This window comes from Scyliorhinus canicula, chromosome 4 (genome assembly GCF_902713615.1).
Source record: "Scyliorhinus canicula chromosome 4, sScyCan1.1, whole genome shotgun sequence".
Lineage (NCBI taxonomy): Eukaryota > Metazoa > Chordata > Chondrichthyes > Carcharhiniformes > Scyliorhinidae > Scyliorhinus > Scyliorhinus canicula.
In genome coordinates, this window is record NC_052149.1 from 144,108,850 (window position 1) to 144,130,464 (window position 21,615).

At 48.5% G+C, this 21,615-nt stretch overlaps 1 protein-coding gene across 1 annotated transcript in view; it reads right to left on the minus strand.

The window, feature by feature from the left end:
- LOC119964255 (matrix metalloproteinase-21-like) overlaps nt 1–10,655 on the minus strand; it is a 36,068-nt gene extending 25,413 nt beyond the window's left edge. The window contains exons 1-2 of the mRNA XM_038793534.1: nt 10,506–10,655; nt 6,184–6,874 (exon numbers count right to left, since the gene is read on the minus strand). Coding sequence (XP_038649462.1) covers nt 6,184–6,874; nt 10,506–10,655 — 841 coding nt within the window. The remainder of the gene's footprint in view (nt 1–6,183; nt 6,875–10,505) is intronic.
- Between the last annotated feature and the right edge of the window lie 10,960 nt (nt 10,656–21,615).

The following is a 21,615-nucleotide window of genomic DNA, read 5'->3' on the forward strand; positions in this document are numbered from 1 at the left end:
TGGGGAAAGGGGGCATCCAGGCAGTCCGAGGGTGGGGCTGATTTGTGGTGCAGGAGAGGGGTCACCCTCGGGGGGGAGTCACCCTGCAATGGGGGTCCTGAGAGGGGGGGAGTGGTGTGGGGAGGGAGCCTGCTGGAGGAGACGTCGACAGGCAGTGTATTGTTTGGGGGGGTGGCCCTCAGACAGGCTCGGATGGTCTCCGTGACCATGGCTGGCACCAGCAGCAGACCCTGGCGGCATTCCACCCGTGTTCCCGTCATTTAGTGGAATCATCATGGAGAAGATGGTGTTTGGCCTGAGAAGTGGCCTTAATCTGTCTGAGATTCCCACACTCGCACTTGGACAGAGAAGACAATGGCCACCTGTTCCTCCATTTTGTTGCAATGAAGTTAGGTCATGAGAAATAGAACATAGAACAGTACAGCACAGAACAGGCCCTTCGGCCCTCGATGTTGTGCCGAGCAATGATCACTCTACTCAAACCCACGTATCCACCCTATACCCGTAACCCAACAACCCCCCCCCCTTAACCTTACTTTTTAGGACACTACGGATCTTTCTAAGATATGTGAAATATAAAATTATATCAATAAAAGTAAACATGCGGACTGGGGAACTGTGAGCCATGTTGGCTGGGTATGATTGCTGGTTGGGGGGTGTTTTTTATTGTGTTATGTTTGCTTTCAAAATTGTTGTAAAAAAATTACAAATGCCTGAATAAAAAGTTTAAAAAAAAATAAAAGTAAAGACGCATAAATATTCCAAGGAGACATCAGTAAAAATAAGTAAACATATGTTTAGAACAGAGAGTGGCTGATTTTTATGAATGTTCATTCTCTGCAAGCAGAGGCCGTTATGGACTATTACTCTCAGTCTCCATTACCTTTTGATGTCCAAAGATTTTCAAGACTGTTCTAAGTGTCACCGTGACCCACGAGATGGGGTGAGGCAATTCTTGGGCTTCTGCCTCCTTCTAGAGTTATGGAGCTGGATTCTCCACAGCCTGGCGCCAAAATGGCAGTCGGCACGGGGGTGGAGAATCCATTTCATGCCGTAATCGGGCATGGCGCTGGTTCGGCGATTTTCCGGGCCCCAAAAATCGTCATGATCGCAGACTACGCCGCGCCGCCGGGGGTCATTGCCAGAGGCCTGCCCAGCAATCCTCTGCTCCCAACTGACCGAGTTCCCGACGCCGTGGAACTAACCACCTATTGCCGGTTGAGATGCTGGTGTGGCTGCGGACTCAGTCGCGGCCGCCCTGGTCGGGGGCGGGCGAATAGGAGACCAGGGGGGGGGCATTATAGGTGGCCAGCGATTAAAGGCACGGGTTTGAAGTTCGGACGCGCGGCCGAACAGGGGTTCTCTTTTTTTGCTGGGCTCCGCGGTCTGAGTCCGTCATGGGCATGGTGCGGCCGCTGGAGGCCAACACCGTGCGCATGCGCGGACTCCAAACCGGAAGAGCAAATTCTTCGGGATAGAGGACAAATGCGCTAAAACTGCAAGATTCACTCCGGGTCCCTCCTAGCCCCCTGCAGGACACTGAATTTGTTCAACTTTTTAAAAGGAATTTCTGGAGTAAAACTCCACCGTTTTTACCCCGGCGTGGGGACATATCCTCATTTTGGGAGAATCCAGCCCGTGGTCACAGGGTATCTGGGTGGAGTGTTGCCTTATCAAGCAGGCTTTACCTTGTAATGTGAGCTCCCCCTTAAAACCAGTGGACCTAAAGCAGATGGTCAAAGTTTTGATATTGTCTTCACTTTGCCGACGGACCTTCTGGCCTTGCAGATAGCTGCCTGCAGTTCTTCAGTACAGCCATCATATCCCTAGGCCAGGAGCCTGAAATGTTTCTACCTCCACTATCTCATTCAGCCGTAAAACCCTTTGCAAAACCTTACAATCATCCACCTCTGACTTGTAAAACGCCCTCTCCCTCCATTGACGGCTGTGCCTTCAACTACCTGGTCCCCATGCCCTGCATTTCCCTCTTGATGTCCCCTGATTATTCCTCTTTGAAGACCCTCTTTATAAATCACCTTTTGTCCAAGCTATCCTAATATCCCTTTCTTTGGCTCTGTGTCAATTATCCTTTTGGATTATGCCTCTACATCGAAGATGCAATTTGCTGTTGGTATTCAACACAGTAAGATTCCAATTCAGTCGCAAACTCTTCATTGTCTGATTGTGATTAAGAAAAAACTCAGTACAGGAGAATAATCTCTTTTAGGTGTTAATGGAATTTGGGTAGGGTAGATTGATTACCACACGGCTGTTCTCTGCAGGTGTGAAGATCAAGCCTGTGTGCCTTAAATGTGCCGGCCCATCTTTCTCTTTGAATGCCAACCTTGTTTTGTTCGAAGGCCCCCTTTTGTACAACGTTACCAGAGGCTGAAGTAAAAGAGACTTGCTTTTCGGATCAAACACATTGCGGGTCAATTTTGGCTTTTGATACAGGGGAGTGGTGGAGCTTGTCAATTCTACAGAAACCTAGTTCTGCTTTTAAACGTCTGCCTCTTTTATTGATTGTTCATTCCACTGTTGTCCTCTCACTTCAACTATTCAGCCTCAAGCCATTTAGGTGGGGTCAGCAGAGAGAGGAGTTAAATTGTGAGAGCAGATCACTTGAGGAAAGACAGGGTAGGAAACCAAAAATTATTTAAAAGCTTATTTTTAAACTCAGACCTCAGGACGGCTTGTGTCACTGAGCCAAGTTCTGCTGTTCAGTAACGGGCGATTTACGGCATAAAAACCAGGAGCTGATTCCCAGATGTTGGGCTGAAGTGAAAATAAATGCAGCTCCAATATTTCTTATCTGGGAAAAGATGTCCTCAGATCTGGCAGCCTTGCAGGGGTCAGTTGTGCTCGCGTCCTCAAATGGATAAAACGTGTTCCAATTAAATGTTTATTAGGTCCATCTCTCTCCAACAGCCGCCAGAGTTGACGAGGGCCTGGCATCGTTCCAAATTTGGCTGCGAACATTGCTGAACCATCTAATGTTCTTGTGGCATCAGAGTAAGGGCATGCCTGACAGACAACCATGTCTGTCCCATCTCAACTTAATGGTAACTGGCGAGATTAACGTTCCCGGTAAGGAAAAGCCTATCTCCCATGGCTGATTTATGAAACAACATATTCCTATAGTTATTCATCGAATCCTTTTCAATATTCAATCTTTCAGGGAAACAAACCTTTGACCACTCCAGACTTATGGAATGTATGCCAGTAACCATTTTCATTCAATTCAGAAGATGTGCAGGTATCGGTTTAAAATATGGTTCGCATCATACAGAAGGCAATCCCAGTAAGGCCATGGCAGTGAAGGAGTTAATCTGGCCGACATACTTCAATAATATAGGTTTACAAGAATTGTCGCCGACTATCAGTCATGTATTATAAAGTGCTTTGAGAACTCTATGCCTCAAAAGGACAGCAAGGTGGAGTCAACCCATTCTAAAAGTGGCAGTTGGTAATTATCTCTCATATTTCTTCGTTCATTCTTTCCTCTTTCTCCTCTTTTATCCTTTCACGTCACCTCCAGTCGTTCAAACTGTAAAACAAGCTTTTAATGAGGTGCACTGGCACAAATGAAAGGTAGCAGCTTGCAGGCAGTGTGAGCGGTCTGCACACCTGCAGCCCGTGACACTCTCTGAACCCGTCCTCCAGTGGGGTATGGAGGGAGCTCAGCATTCCTTGGAGGTGTTCTCTTTCAGTTAAACCCGTCGGAATTCTCTGGTGGACACAGTGATCCCATATTTCAAAGAGAAGCAGATGAGTTCAAACCCCACACCCCGGCCAATACTTGCTTACCATCTCACTAACAGCGCTGAAAACAGATGAACTGCTCACAGGTCCTATTGATGTATGACGGAGCTCGCTGTGCACAGGTTGGCTGACCGATTTCCCACATCACAACTGTGAATACTTCATTGGCTGCAAAGCACTTTGGGAAGCTGTGAAATCGCAAAAGATGTTCTATAGGGGCGGCATGGTAGCACAGTGGTTAGCACTGTTGCTTCACAGCTCCTGGGTCCCAGGTTCGATTCCCGGCTTGGGTCACTGTCTGTGTGGAGTTTGCACCTTCTCCCTATGTCTGCATGGGTTTCCTCCGGGAGCTCCGGTTTCCTCCCACGGTCCAAAGACGTGCTTGTTAGGTGAATTGGACATTCTAAATTCTCCCTCAGTGTACCCGAACAGGCGCTGGAAGGTGGCAACAAGCGGCTTTTCACAGTAACTTCTTTGCAGTGTTAATGTAAGACTACTTGTGACACTAATAAAGATTATTATTATATAAAGCCAAGTCTTGTTTAAGCGATAAATTTTGATCAGGGATCTACTACTCACATGCAAGTTCCTTTCTGGCTTAGCGATCTGAAAGGTGATCTTTTTCAAGGGCTCCTTTATAGAGAGGCAACCTTTAGTGAGATATTAGTCATGACATGGCATTTACGGAGGGATAAATACATTGCTATTCCACTTAACGATATTCATTCTGATATTAAAAGTTCACCTTCGTGACCAGTGCCACCTTTCAAGAAGCAATTCATTGCTTGAAGCATCCTTAGACTTTCCAATGGAGAAGGTCCGACATTATGCAAAAAGATGCTTGTGACGTTTAACGGTTAATGTCGACTGACCCTTTCAGACCATTGCTCAATGTTGCCGATGGGGATTCAGTTTATTGTAGCTGGTTGCAAGTCTCTGATCATTTGCCGGTCAGTAATCTGCTTGTAAATAATAGGCAGCAGGTCTGGGGGAACCAAGATGAAAAGCCCCGGTCATTCACTCTCTCTCATAGACTTCGCAACAAAATGTGATATCTGGTATCCGAGAGACAAACGTTAGATGCAAGGCTATTATCAAAGCACAATCATTATTATGCAGCATAAAAAGGATGTATCAGTGGCTATTTATATCTTTATTTGACTACAATCCAATGTACTTTCACACCGCCATTACATTTCTGGCAGAGTGTCAGGGAACAGGTACTCATCATATGCCACATTACAGGCATTTGGGTGGGGGCAATGGATTAGACACTGGGTTTACACCTTGGGTTGGAATCTAGCCAAAATCGAGGTGATAACATTCTCCTTTGCCAGTAAGAGTCCTGCATCAAATGAGTTGTATCGTTCACCGCTCAAATTTTGCAATTTTCCTTAAGGAGCCCACAGGCTGGCGGGTGTGTGAACTTTTGGAGAGTTCGTAACTGAAATGAAAATGAAATGAAAATCGCTTATTGTCACGAGTAGGCTTTAATGAAGTTACTGTGAAAAGCCCCTAGTCGCCACATTCCGGCGCCTGTCCGGGGAGGCTGGTACGGGAATCGAACCGTGCTGCTGGCCTGCTTGGTCTGCTTTAAAAGCCAGCGATTTAGCTCAGTGAGCTAAACCAGCCCCTGGGGCTCTTTTGAGATATTTTGTAAAGGATAAAGGGATCTTTGCCTTGTGTTGAATTGCATGCACTTAACATTGACAGAAGTGAAAGTTCTCCAGTACTGCCACCACACACACACAAACACATACTCTCCCAACAACATAACCAGATCCCTGCCCTGCATCTGTTTAAATTGGAAGTGAGCAGGTTGGAGTTAGGTTGGCAAGTCAGGATTCAGACTGTAAAAATATTTTAACCAGCCACCTGATCTGATTCCACCCCCCCCCCCCCCCCCCCCCCCTCACCATCCCAGCGTGGCTCACTCAGCTACTGTGGATATGTGGTCCCAATTACGGAGCATTGCAATTCAGCTAAGTGAGTGGTGTTCTCTGATTCTTGTACCCTCCCACTCCCCTCGCCTGATGGTAATTTGTGCTGGGGAACAAATACATGAGCACTCTCTGCCTTCTACTACTCCACCCAAGTGGCCATTGCTCTCAAGTGAACCTTGGTGGTAAGGGTCAGCGGGAAGGATGTAAAAGCCTTCTGGCCCAGCCCGCTCCGATGTACAATCAATGCCCATACATGCACCCCCTCCAGCAAGGGTTCATACATAACTTTGACGAAGTGGCCTCTGTATCTCCTCCACCCGCCCCTCCCAGCCCCATCTTTCTCTAGCCCAGGAATTCTGACACCACTTGCAGTTCCTATGTAATTCTCGAGAGCAGATGAATACAATCAGAGATTCAGTCTGGCACACTCCGAATAACTGACAAGCTCGCCCGCCAACTTGTGCACATTTAGTTTTACCTGTTCCGAAGCCCAGCTTAATATCAATGTCAGCAGGAAGAGAAACCAAGTCCTCTTCGAACTCCAGGGGCGTCACCTCACTCCACATGCGGAAGGCCAGGCGCAGGATATTCTTCTGCTGCTCGACACTCATTTGCATGGTGAAGGCTTCATCCATCAGGCGCCACTTTAGATTTCTCTTCGAGAAGCCCAGGCTGCTGGCGGCTCCTCCCAGATCATCTAAGCCGTCTCGTTTTCTCCTGGCATGCTCTGCCAGATGGTCAAGGAAGCGCTTCCTGCGGACCGACTCTGGCCCTGTGGCAGACCGGGTGGTATTCAAGTCACTGCCAGTGCTGTCGGTAGATGACTGGTTGAGTGATGTTGTGTTTAAGAGAGAGCTATTCTCCAGAAGCATCGTATCAGGAACGCCACAACGAGGTAGGTTCATTACAGCGAGGGTGGCGTTGTCCAGGATTCCAGTGGGACTCAAACCATTGGCTTTCTGGAACCTCTTGAGGTTTTGAAGGTAAGCAGGGTTGTTGTCGGGTTTCTTCGGACTTCCCTTTGTGGTTGCATTTCCAAAATTTCCTTCAGTCATGACCTGAGGCACATCTCGGGGAGCTGGGTTTTCCTCTTGTGGAGCCGTGTCCCTCCCTGACACTTGATGTTCCCAATCGACGGGATCGTCCCAGCCAAATCTTTTCAAATATTCCTGCGGGGAATATTTTAACAGTAAATGATTCTTAACTCTCCCTTAGGTGATTTTATTTTCACAAGAAAATTACCTTGGAGACAGCTGGAGATTGTGCTGAACACATATCAGAAATAAATTTAATCAGTATTCAATTGCCAGCATCGTTTCTATGTTACATGGGCACAATGACCTTCACACTCGAATTCCCACCACGTTCTCTAGTCTAGTCGGGGTTAAATCACCACTGGGACATTTCTGTGGGATGTGACAAGGCTCTTATTTAATTTCAGATTCTTTGCTTTTTTGTTGTGGAAAATGGAATGGATTACTTTTTCAGTGTATAAGACAGGATCAAATTTTCTACCAAGCCCAAATCTTCTTGCTTTAGTTCAACTTCCATCTCATGGCCACTGCATTGTCCCCTTAATCTCCTGAGCAAACTGCTGAATTGTAATTCCTCATTCTCAAAAGGGTAGCAAGTAAAATGTATCCATCCTCAATATGTCTACCACTCTCAGTGCCTTCGTAAGACCAGGAATTGACCATTGAGATGTATGGACCTTTTCTGCCATTTAATTAGCTCAGAGCTGAGCAGCTCAGTCTATTGATCCTCATTAACAAAACTCCTGATACCCTTAACCAACAAAAATGTCCCAGATTCCACAATCTTTCAGAGAATAGAATTCCAGATTTCTACCACTAAAAGACAGAGATCATCTTCATCTCCAGTCCCAGAGCCATTGTGTTCCATGGAGCAACATAACCCCTTCCAAATTGCTTTAGCCTCCACTCCCTTTCTCAACTTTATACTCATTCTGCAAGGAAATGAGCAACAATTGATTTTGATCAGAGGCTATTCAATAGAGTAGAGGAAGCTTTACTCTGCAGCTAAGCTCCTATACCTGACATGAGAGCACTTCACTCTGTCACTGTGCTGAAGTATTACGTACTTCATCATTGTATCATTGGATTGGCCATGATAATAATTGCCCCTTAGTGTCCAAAGATATACAGGTTAGGTGGGGTTGCGGGGACAGGGCGGGGGAGTGGGCCGAGGTAGGGTGCTCTTTCAGAGGATCGGTGCAGACCGATGGGTCAAATGGCCTCCTTCTGCACTGTAGGGATTCCATGGACCATGAATATCCCTAAATTTGCCAAGTGTCAAGGTTTGCTCAAAAAACTGCACAACATCTAGTAGCTGTGTTAACTCTTGTTCTCACCTTTGAATAGTTTTATGATGTGTCAATATCATTGGAGTTAGTGCGTAATTTCTAAGATCGATCCTTCGCTTCCATCATTACTTTAGTGCGATAACTGCCTTAACTAGTGACACTGAGCCATAGCGTTCAGAAATATCTCAGTTTCATTGCCTGGTAACGCCTTAATGAGACCCTGCTCAGTTTTTGCCTTGCTCTGCACCCGTGGAAGGATATATTGGTCTTAAAAGAGACACAGCACATATTCACCAGAATGATACTGGGGTTTATGGGGCTGAATTATGAGGACAGATGGCATCAATTGGGCTCAAATGTCCCTGTGTTTAGAAGATTAAGAGGGTGATAAGTGGTTTAAATTGTTAATAGATATTCCCCCTTCATCTGGCGTGTAAGATTTTTTGTGTCATGACAAAGAAATGTTAGATACAGGAGGGTGGGGAAGGGGTGGAGAGAGAAGATGCTCTGCTCCCTCAGACTCAGTAGGCAAAGCAAGTCCAATGGCTGGAAGGATTGACTGGCAGTCTAGCTGCTATCACTGGATGACCCAGGAGAGCTAATGCTGGTTCAAGGAAGGACTAGATCAGTTATTAGGGATCTGATTGTCATCCATTGATACCTGGTCAGAATTATGGATTTATCGTTTCTTGGCCTTTTCGCTAAGATCAAGCATCAGATCAAGCCCTGGATGAGGTGCAATGCCTTTTCTTGTCAGTTTAAATGTCACATTTAACTATTTACTGAGCTAATGCCCAGTTATTAGGTTCAAAAGTGCTCTAAGTGTTCCAAAAACAGCAGTTGTCTCTCTTGTGGAGATTATGGCCGAGATTCTCCCCTACCCAGCGGGATGGGGGGTCCCGGCGTGTTGAGTGGCGTGAACCACTCCGGCACGGGCTGCCCCAAAGGTGTGGAAGTCTCCGCACCTTTAGGGGCCAAGCACTCACATTGAGGGGCTAGGCCCGCGCCGGAGTGGTTCCTGCTCCGCCAGCTGGCATGAACGGCCTTTGGCGCCACGCCAGCAGGGGCCAAAAGGACTTTGCTGCCGGCGTAAGTCCGCACATGCGCCGGAGCGTCAGCAGCTGCTGACGTCATACCGGCGCATGCGCAGGGGAGGAGGTCTCTTCCGCCTCCGCCATGGTGAAGACCTCCTCCCCCAAAGAGGGCCCCCACGGCACAGGCCCGCCGGCCGATCGGTGGGCCCCGATCGCGGGCCAGGCCACCGCGGGGGCAACCCCCAGGGCCAGATCGCCGCATGCCCCGCGCCCCCCCCCCCCCCCCCCCCCAGGACCCCGGCGCCGCCCATGCCGCCAATCCTGCTGGTAAGGTAGGTGGTTTAATCCACGCCGGCGGGAGAGGCTTGTCAGATGCGGGACTTCAGCCCATTGCGGGCCGGAGAATCGACGCGGGGGGCCCGCCGACCGGCACGATTCCCACCCCCGCCGAATCCCGGGTGGCGGAGAATTCGGGACACGGCGTGGGCGGGATTGATGCCGGCCCCGGGCGATTCTCCGGCCCGGCGGGGGGGTCGGAGAATCCGCCCAATGAATTGGATTCAACTTGAATTGGTTTTTGGTGCAAGCAATGAGATGGGTTAAGGGCTTCCCCTGTCCTTTCTACATTTTGGCTTTGTAACTTTAAGAATGGGGTATAAATTTTTTTTTTAAATTATGGACTTTGAAGGTAGATTTTGGGTGTTAGCAATTATACTGTTGTGAGACCACATCCTGACAGTCCGAAGATGTGCAGGTTAGGTAGATTGGCTATGCTAAATTGTTCCTTTTGTCCAACGATGTGCAGGTAGGGTGGGGTTACTGGGTTACAGGGGAGTGGGCATAGGTAGCCTGCTCTTACGGTGGGTGGATGCAGACTCGATGGGCTGAATGGCCTCCTCCTGCACTGCAAGGATTGAATGGATTATTCTATGTAGACCATGCCTGACAGATTGTGGGGAGTTTACATTCGTCTGTTTTTAAATGAAAGATCTATTCACTCCTGAACTGCATGCTTAACCCCTGACAGGATCAAAACCAAACTGCAGAGTTAGAGTCACAAGGCTGCAGAGTATCTTCCCCAACAAGCAGATTACAGCCAGCTGCCTCATGGGCGCTATTCCCCCTTGTGCACCAAGAGCAGTATAACTCCAGTCCCCAGTACCAGAATCCCAAATAAAGACAAAAAAAGTCTGCAATGCATTTCCCGACCCAGGCTGCACTCACCAGGACGCCTGCAATTAAGCAATGGCAACACAAACTAACATTAAACGACCAAATATCCAACTGTCAGGCAGGGAACCTTGCAGATCTCAGCCTGAAAAGCTGATGGCACAATCCCGAGCTGGCGACGGTCAAGAGTTTAGCATCCTGCCGCCCAATGTGCCACCGTCCCCAATGTACAGCAGGGTTTGTGGGGCGGGGGAGTGCTGTCTTGCTTCTCACCTCTGCTGCCTGGGTGGTGAGGACGCGGCGAGCACGCTGCTTGTTCAGCTGAGTGTCGGAGTGATCCCTTCTCATGAAGACCGGCTCCCCTCCGCCAGGCGCCAGCGCAGTGAAGGCGAGCGCGAGGAGCAGGGGGCTGGGTGGCTGCATTCTTCTGGCCCAGCACTCACCTTCTCTCTGTGACTCGAGGAGAGTTTCTGCTGGCAGCTGGTCTGATGTCTGACTTTTTAAAGAATTATTTTCCCTCCCTCCCACCTTCACTCCCTCCCAGTGACGTTCAGTCAGAGCACACCCCCACTGTGGGCTAGCAGAGGCAGGGAGCATCAAAACTTTCAGTCGTTGAGAGAGAAAAAAAAAATCTTTAATAAAAAGAACCCTTCTTACTCCTTCCATGAAGAAATACAATACATTTACTTCCAGGTGATAAAACATTTTTTTTTCTGTTGGGATCCAACAAGTTGCAACTTGATGTTTTTAAAATGATGTATGTGTGGATTTGATCCGGCGGCACAGTGGGTAGTTCCCTTGACCTCTGGGTCACAAGCTCCCCAATCCAGGACATTATAGCCAAGGAAGGTGTTCATAATGTGACCAAGTAGGGTTGATTATCAGCCTGTAAATCCTACCAATGCACATCTGATGGTGGGTGGCATGGTTAGGCATACTGCAGAAGGCAATGGGAAACCACTACAGCACCTTGCCAAGGTTTGGTTACGAGAATAGCTTGGGGTGGACAGGGGAGTAGACCTGGGTGGAGCGCTCTTGTAGGGTCGGTGCAGACTCGATGGGCTGAATGGCACCTTCTGCAATTTGGGAATTCTGTGATAATGAAAAATCAATCCAATAGAACAGTGTCCTTCAAACTTTTTTACCGGGGACCCATTTTTACCAACTGGCCAACCTTCGGGACTCAACCCAGCCGACCTTCGCGACCCACGCTGGACGACCTTCGCTACCCATGCCAGCCGACCTTCGCGTCCCACACTGGCCGACCTGCGCGACCCACCATTTTCTCTTACCTTGTTTGCTGCTGACAAAAATGGAGGAAATGGTTTTGGGTCCCTTTGGCCCTCGTACACGCTCCTCCAATGGAACCTGTTGGATGAAGGTGAAGCCTTCCTGTGTCGGAAAGTATGGAGTCTCCATCTGTCCAAAGTTCTGCATTTTTTCCCTGTAAAATGTTATGAAATAAACCCCCCCCCGAACTTGTAAAAAAAATAGAAATGTATGAATAAAATAAATGAAAAAAATAAAAATAAAATGAATAAATAAAATGAATAAACCCCCCCCCCCCCCCGAACTTGTAAAACAAAAAGCTGCAACTGTTTAAAAAAAACAGCGGCCGCACTGCGCCTGTGTGCCCGATCATCGGTGCGCATAGTTTTGTGCATGCGTGCCAATGATCTGGCACGCATGCGCAGTGCGGCCATCGTTTTTTTACATGTTCATGCCCATTTTGAAGGCCGCTTGCAGTCGGCGTTATTAACAGCCGGCTGCTGCGGCTGTTGCAAGCAGATTTGCGCGATCAGGAGCACCGCGACGGACAGCTCCGCAATTCTCCTGACACCTGCCCGCGACCCATCCACGGGTCCCGCCCCCGAGTTTGACAATGCATGCAATAGAAGACCATGGCATGGTACATGGAAAAGGTTATAATGTACAAACATTTGTTGCCCAGTAATGAAATACCCATCAACAACCATAATAACTTGTGCTAAAAGTGGACATTTAGTGAATGGTTCATTGCGGGGGGGGGGGGGGGGGGGGGGGGGGGAGCTAAGTTAGGAACATTCCCAAAATGTTTTAAGGGAGATTTTGAAGCTGGGAGATGCTGTAAAGTAGAAGGTTTTAGAAAATGACCACAAGATAGGGAACATGTTAGGCAGGAGGTGTTTGTGAGGGAGGTGACATTGTTGAAGACAAAGGGGCAGAGGAGATGTGCAGATTGGAGAGAGAACACACAAATGTCCAGAAAGCTGAGACATAGGCCTGGAGAGCGGTTGCAAAACTAAGAGGCAGGGAAAATGAGCCAGGATTAGAAGAAGAGGAGAAGGATTTTCAATCAACAGGTTGAAGGTTGAGGAGTTGTCAAAGGGGGAAATGGCTTTGGTGATCAGTGAGTGGGCTTGGTGCAGTATTGGGCAGCTGTGTTGCTATTCTGTGTGAATTGGATTGGACTCAATCCCAATCTCACTTTTAAAATAGTGAGTCTTGAAAAACAATATTATAGATCTCACTATATCTTTAGCACTGTGGCACTAAAGCTGATTCTGTTGGGTCAGGACTAAGTTTTGAACAGCATTTTTAAAAAATCTTTGGAAATGTGACTAAGTAACCTTACACCAGAGAAGTACATAAATAAAGATGAACATTGTTTGAAAACAAAGTTGTTTAATTCTCAATGGGGCCAGAATATGCTTGAGCAGAGCATCTCATGCGTGCACAGTTAGACATTTCCCTGCATTCTTCAGCCCTGTCCACTTGTTGGAAGTGCAAGTTGAAATCAAAGTGACCTGGGCACCAGGACATATGGGACATCAGCAAATGACAAGACCAATGGTCTATCTCCTTAATCAATGAGATTAAGTTATTGAGAAGGACTGAGAAAGAAAATGAAGTGAAAGTGGCAGCATTCAATGTCAAATCAGGTACCAAAAGCAAAATAAAGTGAAGAAAAGAAAGACTGGATGAAGAGAGCGAAAGAAAAAGAGGCAGAAGGGAAAAGTAAAAATTTTCACCCCAAATTAGAAAACTTAAATGTCTTAAATCTCCAACAGTAATTTGCAATCTGAGGGAATGTTTCTCCACACTTTTATTGTTCATTTTCTAGTCTGGAGAGATGGATTGACAGTCATTAACTGTTATCATGTCTTTAAATTAGATGTTTATGCTGTTGAATATTACACTTAACTTTCTGTAGCACGTTTAATGGGCAACTTATTTGCAAATGTAGCAACTTCCATGAAACATATGAGGAGGGTGAGGGTAGGATGCATTTTTCGTGAAGCTGATGGAGGTGCAGTGCAATTGTCCATACCTTGTGGAAATTTACAATTTACAAGCCGCTGGCTGCCCAATGCTCTGGTGCCGCTTTTCGGGCGAGGGCGAAATTCCCGCCACGCGGCCGGGGGCAGTTGACAGCGCCCCCCCCCCCCCACCCCACCGCCCCCCCCCCCCCCCCCCCCCCCCCCCGCCCCCGATGATTCTCCGGGCACGGATGGGCCAAGCGGCCGTCCATTGTATTGGATGCCTTGTTTAGCTTGCCGTACTTTGCAAGCAAGTGAGTTATGGGACTGCAGAAACCATGCTGTTAGTTAATTCGGTTGCTGAAGTAGATAAATGGAAGCTGCCATGTTAAGTTACCATTGAAACGTTCTTTGATTGGGCTGTTGTTGAATCTTGACAGTGTAGTGTGAACAAAGTCATTAGACTTTGTTTTATAAACAAAGTTATTTATTACTAACACTATACTAATGAATTACTGAAATGTCTAAGATGAATACAGTTGGAAATAATGGCCCAACGCTAACTTACACTAAAATACTACAGAGCGACGGTAATATGCAACTCCTACAAACTCCATATTCAACTTCTTCTGGAACACATGAGACGGGATTCTCCGATCCCCCGCCGGGTCGGAGAATCCCCAGGCGAATCCCGCCGCTGGCTGCCCAATGCTCTGGTGCCGCTTTTCGGGCGAGGGCGAAATTCCCGCCACGCGGCCGGGGGCAGTTGACAGCGCCCCCACCCCCCGATGATTCTCTGGGCATGGATGGGCCAAGCGGCCGTCCATTTCTGGCCAGTCCCGCATGGCGGGACCTATCAGGTGAGTATGTGGGGGAGGCCCTCGGGGGGGTGTATAGGGGATCCGACCCCAGGGGGGGGCCCCAAGGTGGCCTGGCCCGCGATGGGGACCCACCGATCTGTGGGCGGGCTTGTTCCATGGGGGCATATCTTCCTTCGCGCCGGGCCCCTGTAGGGCTCCACCATATTGCCTGGGGTCCAGCACAGATAAGAGAAACAGCCCCCCGCCCATGTGGGAAAATACACCGGCCGGTCTGTGCATGCACGGAATTATGCCAGCCGTTCCGCGCATGTGCGAGATCACGCCGGCCGTTCCGCACATGCGCAAACCCGCGGAGGCCCTTCAGCGTCGGCTGGAGTGGTGCCAACTCCTCTGGCATCCACCTAGCTCCCTAGACAGGTGAGAATTCCTCACCTTGGGGGGCCGTTGACGCCAGAGTCGTTGGCGCTGGTTTTCCTGCCAGTGTGGGGACTTAGTCCCCTGAAGGGAGAATTCCGGCCATGGTGTGTCCGTGTCAAGTGTCTGCATATTCACACCAGCTGGTGGTCGGATGCTGGAACTATAACAATTATACATATATTACTATTTCGTACAGATGAGAATACAGATGACAATCTGCTTATCATCACAACCCCCTTTCTTTGGAAATGTTTTTTTTTGAGATACATTTGTAGCTTCAAAGTATTTACATTTTTACGAACAATGCGGATATAATTCTGTATACATTCAAATCATCAGGCTGGTGATGTTCATAAATTAAGTCTATCAGGTTGTCTTCGGATCCTGGTGGACCGTCGCAGTGCTTGAGGTGAAGACAAGGTAGTCTGTTTATTTTCTGGTAAGCTAACTTGCTCATTTGTTGCTTCAATGGTCAGTGTTTCTGCAACCATGTGCATAGTCTCAAGCATGCGAGGAAGAGTAACCTCATCATCCAGTCTTGATTGAAGAGTAAACGATTGATTTGCCTTGAGCTTTAGCAATGCTCTACGATTGCGTCTCAATATTGAGCCTTGATCCGTGAGAACGACAAAGGAACTGGGATCTGCCTGTCTTATGACTTTGGCAGTCATGGACCATTCTTGTGGGGTCTCAACCCTGAGGGTATCATCTGGTCCCAAACCGTCCAACATTCTGCTGAGCGGTAGAAGTTGTGTGTTTGATTCTACTTTTGAGCAGCGATTTATGAATAATGGGCTTATTATGGATTTATTTCAGGAATGCTGGGAAGTGCAGCTTCCTCCCCATTGGCAGCTGAGCTGGAGCTCCACTACTCAGTAGTGTGGTACGGTACGCCAACAGGGCAAGAGGGGTCATGGCGTGAAGCAATGGCCTTCTTTTTTAATAAATGTTTTTTATTGGGTTTTTGAACAAAGTATATTTGCAGCTATGTACACAGAATAAAATATACATATATATAGAAGAGAAGAAAACACAAAACAAAAACTGGTAGGATATTATGCACTAGCTCAACAACAGCAACTCTGTACAGTAAGCAAAATGATTTCTAACACATAAGTAGGCACCTGTTTGTAGGTGGGGGCGGGGAAACTGGGGAGGGACATATACATTTGGGTGCCAAGGAAACCCGTACATTAGTTATGTCCAATACAGAGAGGGCAATACGAGAATGGATCTGGTGTTGGTGTTGTTACTTGCTTCTCCCGGACGGTTTTTGCTGCCATTGTCGTCCCGCGTTCACCTCCGCTTCGGCCGTTCGTCCCGTCCTTCGCCCGTATTTACCTTGCTCTCTGTTCCTGTATTTGCAAAGTTTGTTATCGTTTCCTGTACCCTCCTTCCGGCTATCATTCCCTTGCCTCCCCCTCACCTCTCTGGTTCCCTTCTATTGTTCCCTGTTTCCTCCCTCTTCTCTCCCCCCTTCCCCCCCCCATCTGCCCCCTTTCCTCCCTCCCCCCTCCCCTTCTCCCGTGGTTCACCATTCTTTTTTTCTGAAGTTTAGCTGCCCCCCCTCCCCCCCCCCGGTCTATCCCTCCCTCTCATGCCCTGGCTACTTTCCCCTGATTCTTGGCTACCTGGCTATTCTTCTGCTTGCTCATTGGCCAGAAACAGGTCCCAGAACAATTGGGTGAATGGCACCCACGTTCTGTGGAAGCCGTCGTCTGACCCTTCGGTTGGCAAATTTGATTTTCTCCATTTGGAGAGATTCCGAGAGGTCAGGCAGCCAGTCTGCAGCTCTGGGTGGTGCTGCTGACCGCCAGCCGAACAGGGTTCTACGGCGGGTGATCAGAGAGGCAAAGGCAAGGGCATCCGCCCTCTTCTCCAGGAATAGATCTGGCTGGTCTGAAACTCCGAAGACCGCCACTTTTGGTCATGGCTCTACCCTCATCCCCACCTCTTTGGACATTGCCTTGAAGAAGGCTGTCCAGTACTCCACAAGTCTGGGGCAAGACCAGAACATGTGGGCGTGGTTGGCCAGGCCCCCTTGACACCGTTCACATCTGTCCTCCACCTCCGGGAAGAACCTACTCATACGGGTTCTTATTACGTGGACTCTATGTCCCAATTTTAGTTGCGTCAGGCTGAGTCTTGTGCACGTGGAGGTTGAGTTGACCCTATACAGTGCTTTGTTCCAGAGTCCCCACCCTATTTCAATCCCCAGGTCTTCTTCTAATTTCTTTCTTGTTGCGTCCAGTATGGTGTCGGCCCTTTCTACCAGTCGGTCATACATGTCGCTACAGTACCCTTTATCTAGGATGCTTGTGTCCAGTAACTCTTCCAGTAATGTCTGTCATGGTTGTTGTGGATATGTCCTTGTCTCCTTTCGTAGAAATTTTTGAGTTGCAGGTACCTTAGCTATTCCCCCTGGCTAGCTAGAATTTCTCTGTCAGTTCGTCCGGTGTTGCGATCCTGCCGTCCGTGTATAGGTTCCCTGACTGTCAGTGACCCTCCGTCCTGTCCCCACTTTTTAAAGGTGGTGTCAGTCAGCGCTGGTGTGAACCTATGGTTGTTGCAGATGGGAGCTTTGTCCGACATTTTGGCCAGGCCAAATTGCAGCCGTAGTTGGTTCCAGGATTGGAGGGTGGCTATCACCACCGGGCTACTGGAGTGTTTTTTGGGTGGGGATGGGAGTGCTGCCGTGGCGAGGGCCCGGAGGGAGGTCCCCGTGCAGGAGGCCTCTTCCGCGCGCACCCACTCGGCTTCTGGCTCCTGGATCCATCCCCTTATTCGCTCGGCTGTCGCCGCCCAGTGGTAGAATTGTAGGCTTGGGAGGGCTAGCCCCCACCAGATTTTGTTTTTTGCAGGACCTTCTTTGATATCCCAGCATCCCCCCCCCCCCCCCCCCCCCCCCCCCCCCCCCACACACACACACACACACACACACACACAAATACAAACGCCATGATTAGCTTGTCCAGTGCTTTGAAAAAGGCCTTGGGGATGTAGATCGGAATGGATCTCAGTAGGAAGAGGTACCTGGGCAGCACGTTCATTTTGATCATCTGGACTCTCCCCGCGAGGGAGAGTGGGAGTGTGTTCCATCTTTGCAGGTCCTTTTTTACTTCCTCCGCCAGGCTGGTGAGGTTCCATTTGTGGATCCCTTTCCAGTCATGGGCCATTTGGAGCCCCATGTAACGGAATTTGTGTTGGGCTTATTTAAACGGCAGTCCTGTTAGAGCAATGGCCTTCTTGAGCAGAGTCTTAGAAATGTGAACCCCTTCTTCTGCCTACCTATTGGATTGAGGGTAGTGCGGACTTAGGGTGACGTGCTTGAAATCAAATCTCCCAGTGAAATTCTGCCACTCCCAACTGTCAGTGCAAGGACTGTTGTCACTCATGCCAATTTGCAGTATGCCATGACGTGCAAAAACCTCTTTTGCACATCGGATCATGCTGCACTGCAGGAATTCTGTAGTTTCATTACCTCTGGGTTGTTGGAGTAGTAATCAATTAGCAGTATGTATTCAGTGCCATCCAGGTAAAAAAGATCAACCCCGATCTTCATCCATGGTTTATTAACCAACTCATTTTCAGCCCTGTTTGCTTGCATTGATGATTCTGATATCTTTGACATGTTTCACAGTGTTCCATAGTTCATTGAATGTTCTGACTGATCCATGGCCAATAAACCGATTCTCTGGCCCGCCTCTTGCACTTCTCAATCCCAAAGTGACCTGAGTGAATCTGCCGAGGATCATGTGTGCAATGATTGTGGAATAACTATTCTGGGTGGATTCTCCAAAAATGGGACTATGTCCCCACGCCAGCATCACAAACGCTGGCGTAACACTCTGGACTTTCCTTAAGAAAGTCCTGAGTGATTCTCCCATCTTCAGGGAGCTAGCAGGGTCCCAGAGTGCTCCTCGCGGCTCTGGCTGCAGATACAGGGTCGCGCGCTTCTGGTCGGGAGTGCGGCCTGCGGCGGCTGCCCTGTGCGGCGTGGCGGACACAGCCGGCGGACCTGGACCAGGAACCAGGAAAGAAGGTCCCATCGATTGTCCCTGTGCTGCTCCATATTACCCGCCCGCTCGCCCTTCCCGGCTGCCCATAAGGCCCCCCCCCCCCCCCCCCCCCCGGTACTTGATCCCACCGCCCCCCACCAGGGCGGCCACTGATTGAGTCCGCAGCACCACCCAAGGTTCCCAGCGGCCGATACATGGTTAGAACCACACTGTCGGGAACTCGGCCAGTCTTGCGCGGAGAATCGCGGGGGAGGGGGCTCTCTGTCAATAGTTGATTGATTGATTGATTGATATTTATTGTCACATGTACCAAAGTACAGTGAAAAGTATTTTTCTGCAGCCAAAGGAATGTACACAGTACGTACATAGAGGACAAAAGAATAATCGGCACTGGAAGGGATTAAAGCAAAGTGGGAGGAAGAGTTGGGAGAGGTTATAGAGAAGGGGGTCTGGTGTGACGTGCTCCGGAGAGTAAATGCCTCCATTTTTTGAAGGAGTACAAGATGTGTGGTGAGCGTTGCCCGGGGGGGGGGGGGGGGGGGGGGGGGGGGGGGGGGGGCGGGGGGAGGCACTAATCACGTTCATATGTTTTGGTCCTATCCAAAGCTGGAGGAGTACTGGAAGGAGGTTTTTAGGGTAATTTCCAAGGTGGTTCATGTGAAACTGGACCCGGATCCCCGGGAGGCCATATTCGGGGTGTCGGACCAGCCAGGGTTGGAAACGGGTGCGGAGGCAGATATTATAGCCTTCGCCTCGTTGATCGCCCGAAGGCGGATCCTGTTGGGATGGAGAGCAGCCTCTCCACCTTGTGCCCTGGCGTGGCGGGGGGACCTGTTGGAATACTTGACTCTTGAGAAGGTTAAGTTTAAACTGAGGGGAAGGACGGAGGGGTTCTACAAGTCATGGGCATTATTCATTATGCACTTTCAAGAACTGGATAACATTGAACATTAGTTGGGGGGATGTGTGGGAGGGTTGGGGGGGAGGGGGGCTGTGTATATTAAGGGTGACTATGGGTAACCCCTGATTCCTTTTTGTCATTTGTTTCTGTGAACATGTGGGCTGATGCTTGGGGGTTGGTGGGAGGATGGGATCGTTGTTATTGTTATGGGGATTGACATATCTGTTGCTGATTATTGTTTATTGTTGGTGGGTGTAAATTTGGGAGAAAATGTGAAAAAGGAGGAGAATAAAAATATTTTAAAAAAAATAACTAGACAATGGTACATCAACAAATCGTGATTGGTCACAGTGCGGAACAAGGCCAAACAAGAGCAGCATAGGGCGTTGTGAATGGCGTTCTTACAGAGAACAGATCAGTCCAAGGGAGAGTCGTTGAAGAGTCTAGTAACTGTGGGGAAGAAGCTGTTCCTATGTCTGGATGTGCGGGTCTTCAGACTTCTGTGTTTTCTGCCTGAAGGAAAGGTCTGGAACAGGGCAAAGCCTGGGTGGGAGAGGTCTCTGACAATGCTGTCTGCCTTTCCGAGGTAGTGGGAGGTGTAGACAGAATCAATGGGAGGATGGCAAACCTGTGTGATGCGTTGGGCTGAGTTCACCACACTCTGCAGTTTCTTGCGATCTTGGGCCGATCTTGTCCGAGCAGTTGCCATACCAAACTGTAATGCAGCCGGATAGGATGCTCACTATAGCACATCTATAGAAGTTTGTGAGAGTCAATGCAGACATGCTGAATTTCTTTAGCTTCCGTAGGAAGTAGAGACTTGTTGGGCTTTCTTGACAGTCGCATCAACCTGCCATTTCGGAGCCATTGATGCAGACGGGAGTGTGTGTCATGCTATGCTTCCTGAAGTCGATGATCAGTTCTTTGATCTTTCCGACATTTAGAGAGAGGTTGTTTTAGGTACACCATGGAACCAAGTGATCTATTTTCCTTCTGTAGTCTGATTCATCCTTTAAGATACGACCCACCACAGTCGTATCATCAAACTTATAGATTGAATTGGAGTTGAATCTCGCCACACAGTTGTGTGTGTACAGGAAGTACAGCAGAGGACTGAGCACACATCCTTGCGGAGCCCCGGTGTTGAGGACTATTGTGGAGGAGGTGTTGTTACCTATCCTCACAGATTGCGGTCTGTTGGTGAGGAAGTCAAGGATCCAGCTGCACAGTCAAGTCCAAAGTTGCAGAGTTTGGTTATTAGCCTTGTTGGGATAATGGTGTAGAAGGTGGAGCTGTAGTCTATTGTTATGGGCCAGGGTTTAGAGAACCCCAAAGTGTATCATGGAGTTCACCTAACCCACAACTTTTATTAGATTGTGGTATGGGGAGCACATGGCCTATTCTACAGGTGTGGTACAGCAGAAATGGAAAAGTATTTTTTAAAGCAACACAATGTTTATTCTATGAACTCAAGTTAACCTTTTTAAAACATACAGTGAACATTTTAGCAACCATTAATTCAAATACAACCCCCAACGAACACAACACTAAGTAATCCTTAAGCTGTCCTTTTAACATCCAGAAGACTTTAAAAAAACCTTTAAACAGAAGCACATCAGGTTAAAGTCACTGCTGAGAGCAGTTATTAGTTTTAAATCACCAAATGATTGATTTATGGTCTTTAGATTACAGAGAGAGACTAATACCCCTTCTGGCTGTGACTGCTCTGACTATCCAGCTCTGAAAACAAAACTAAAACACACTCTGCAGCAAACAACCTGAAACAAAAGTAAAAAGCTGACAGACAGCCCAGCCCCACCCACACTCTGACATCACTGATAAACACTCATTTCTTAAAGGTACATTTCTTAAACACCCACTTCTTAAAAGGTACTCTCACATGACACTAAGAACTGCAGTCTGACGTGAGTGTCCTTGTCGAGATGTTCGATAGTTGACTGTAGGGCCAGAGAGATCGCATCTGCT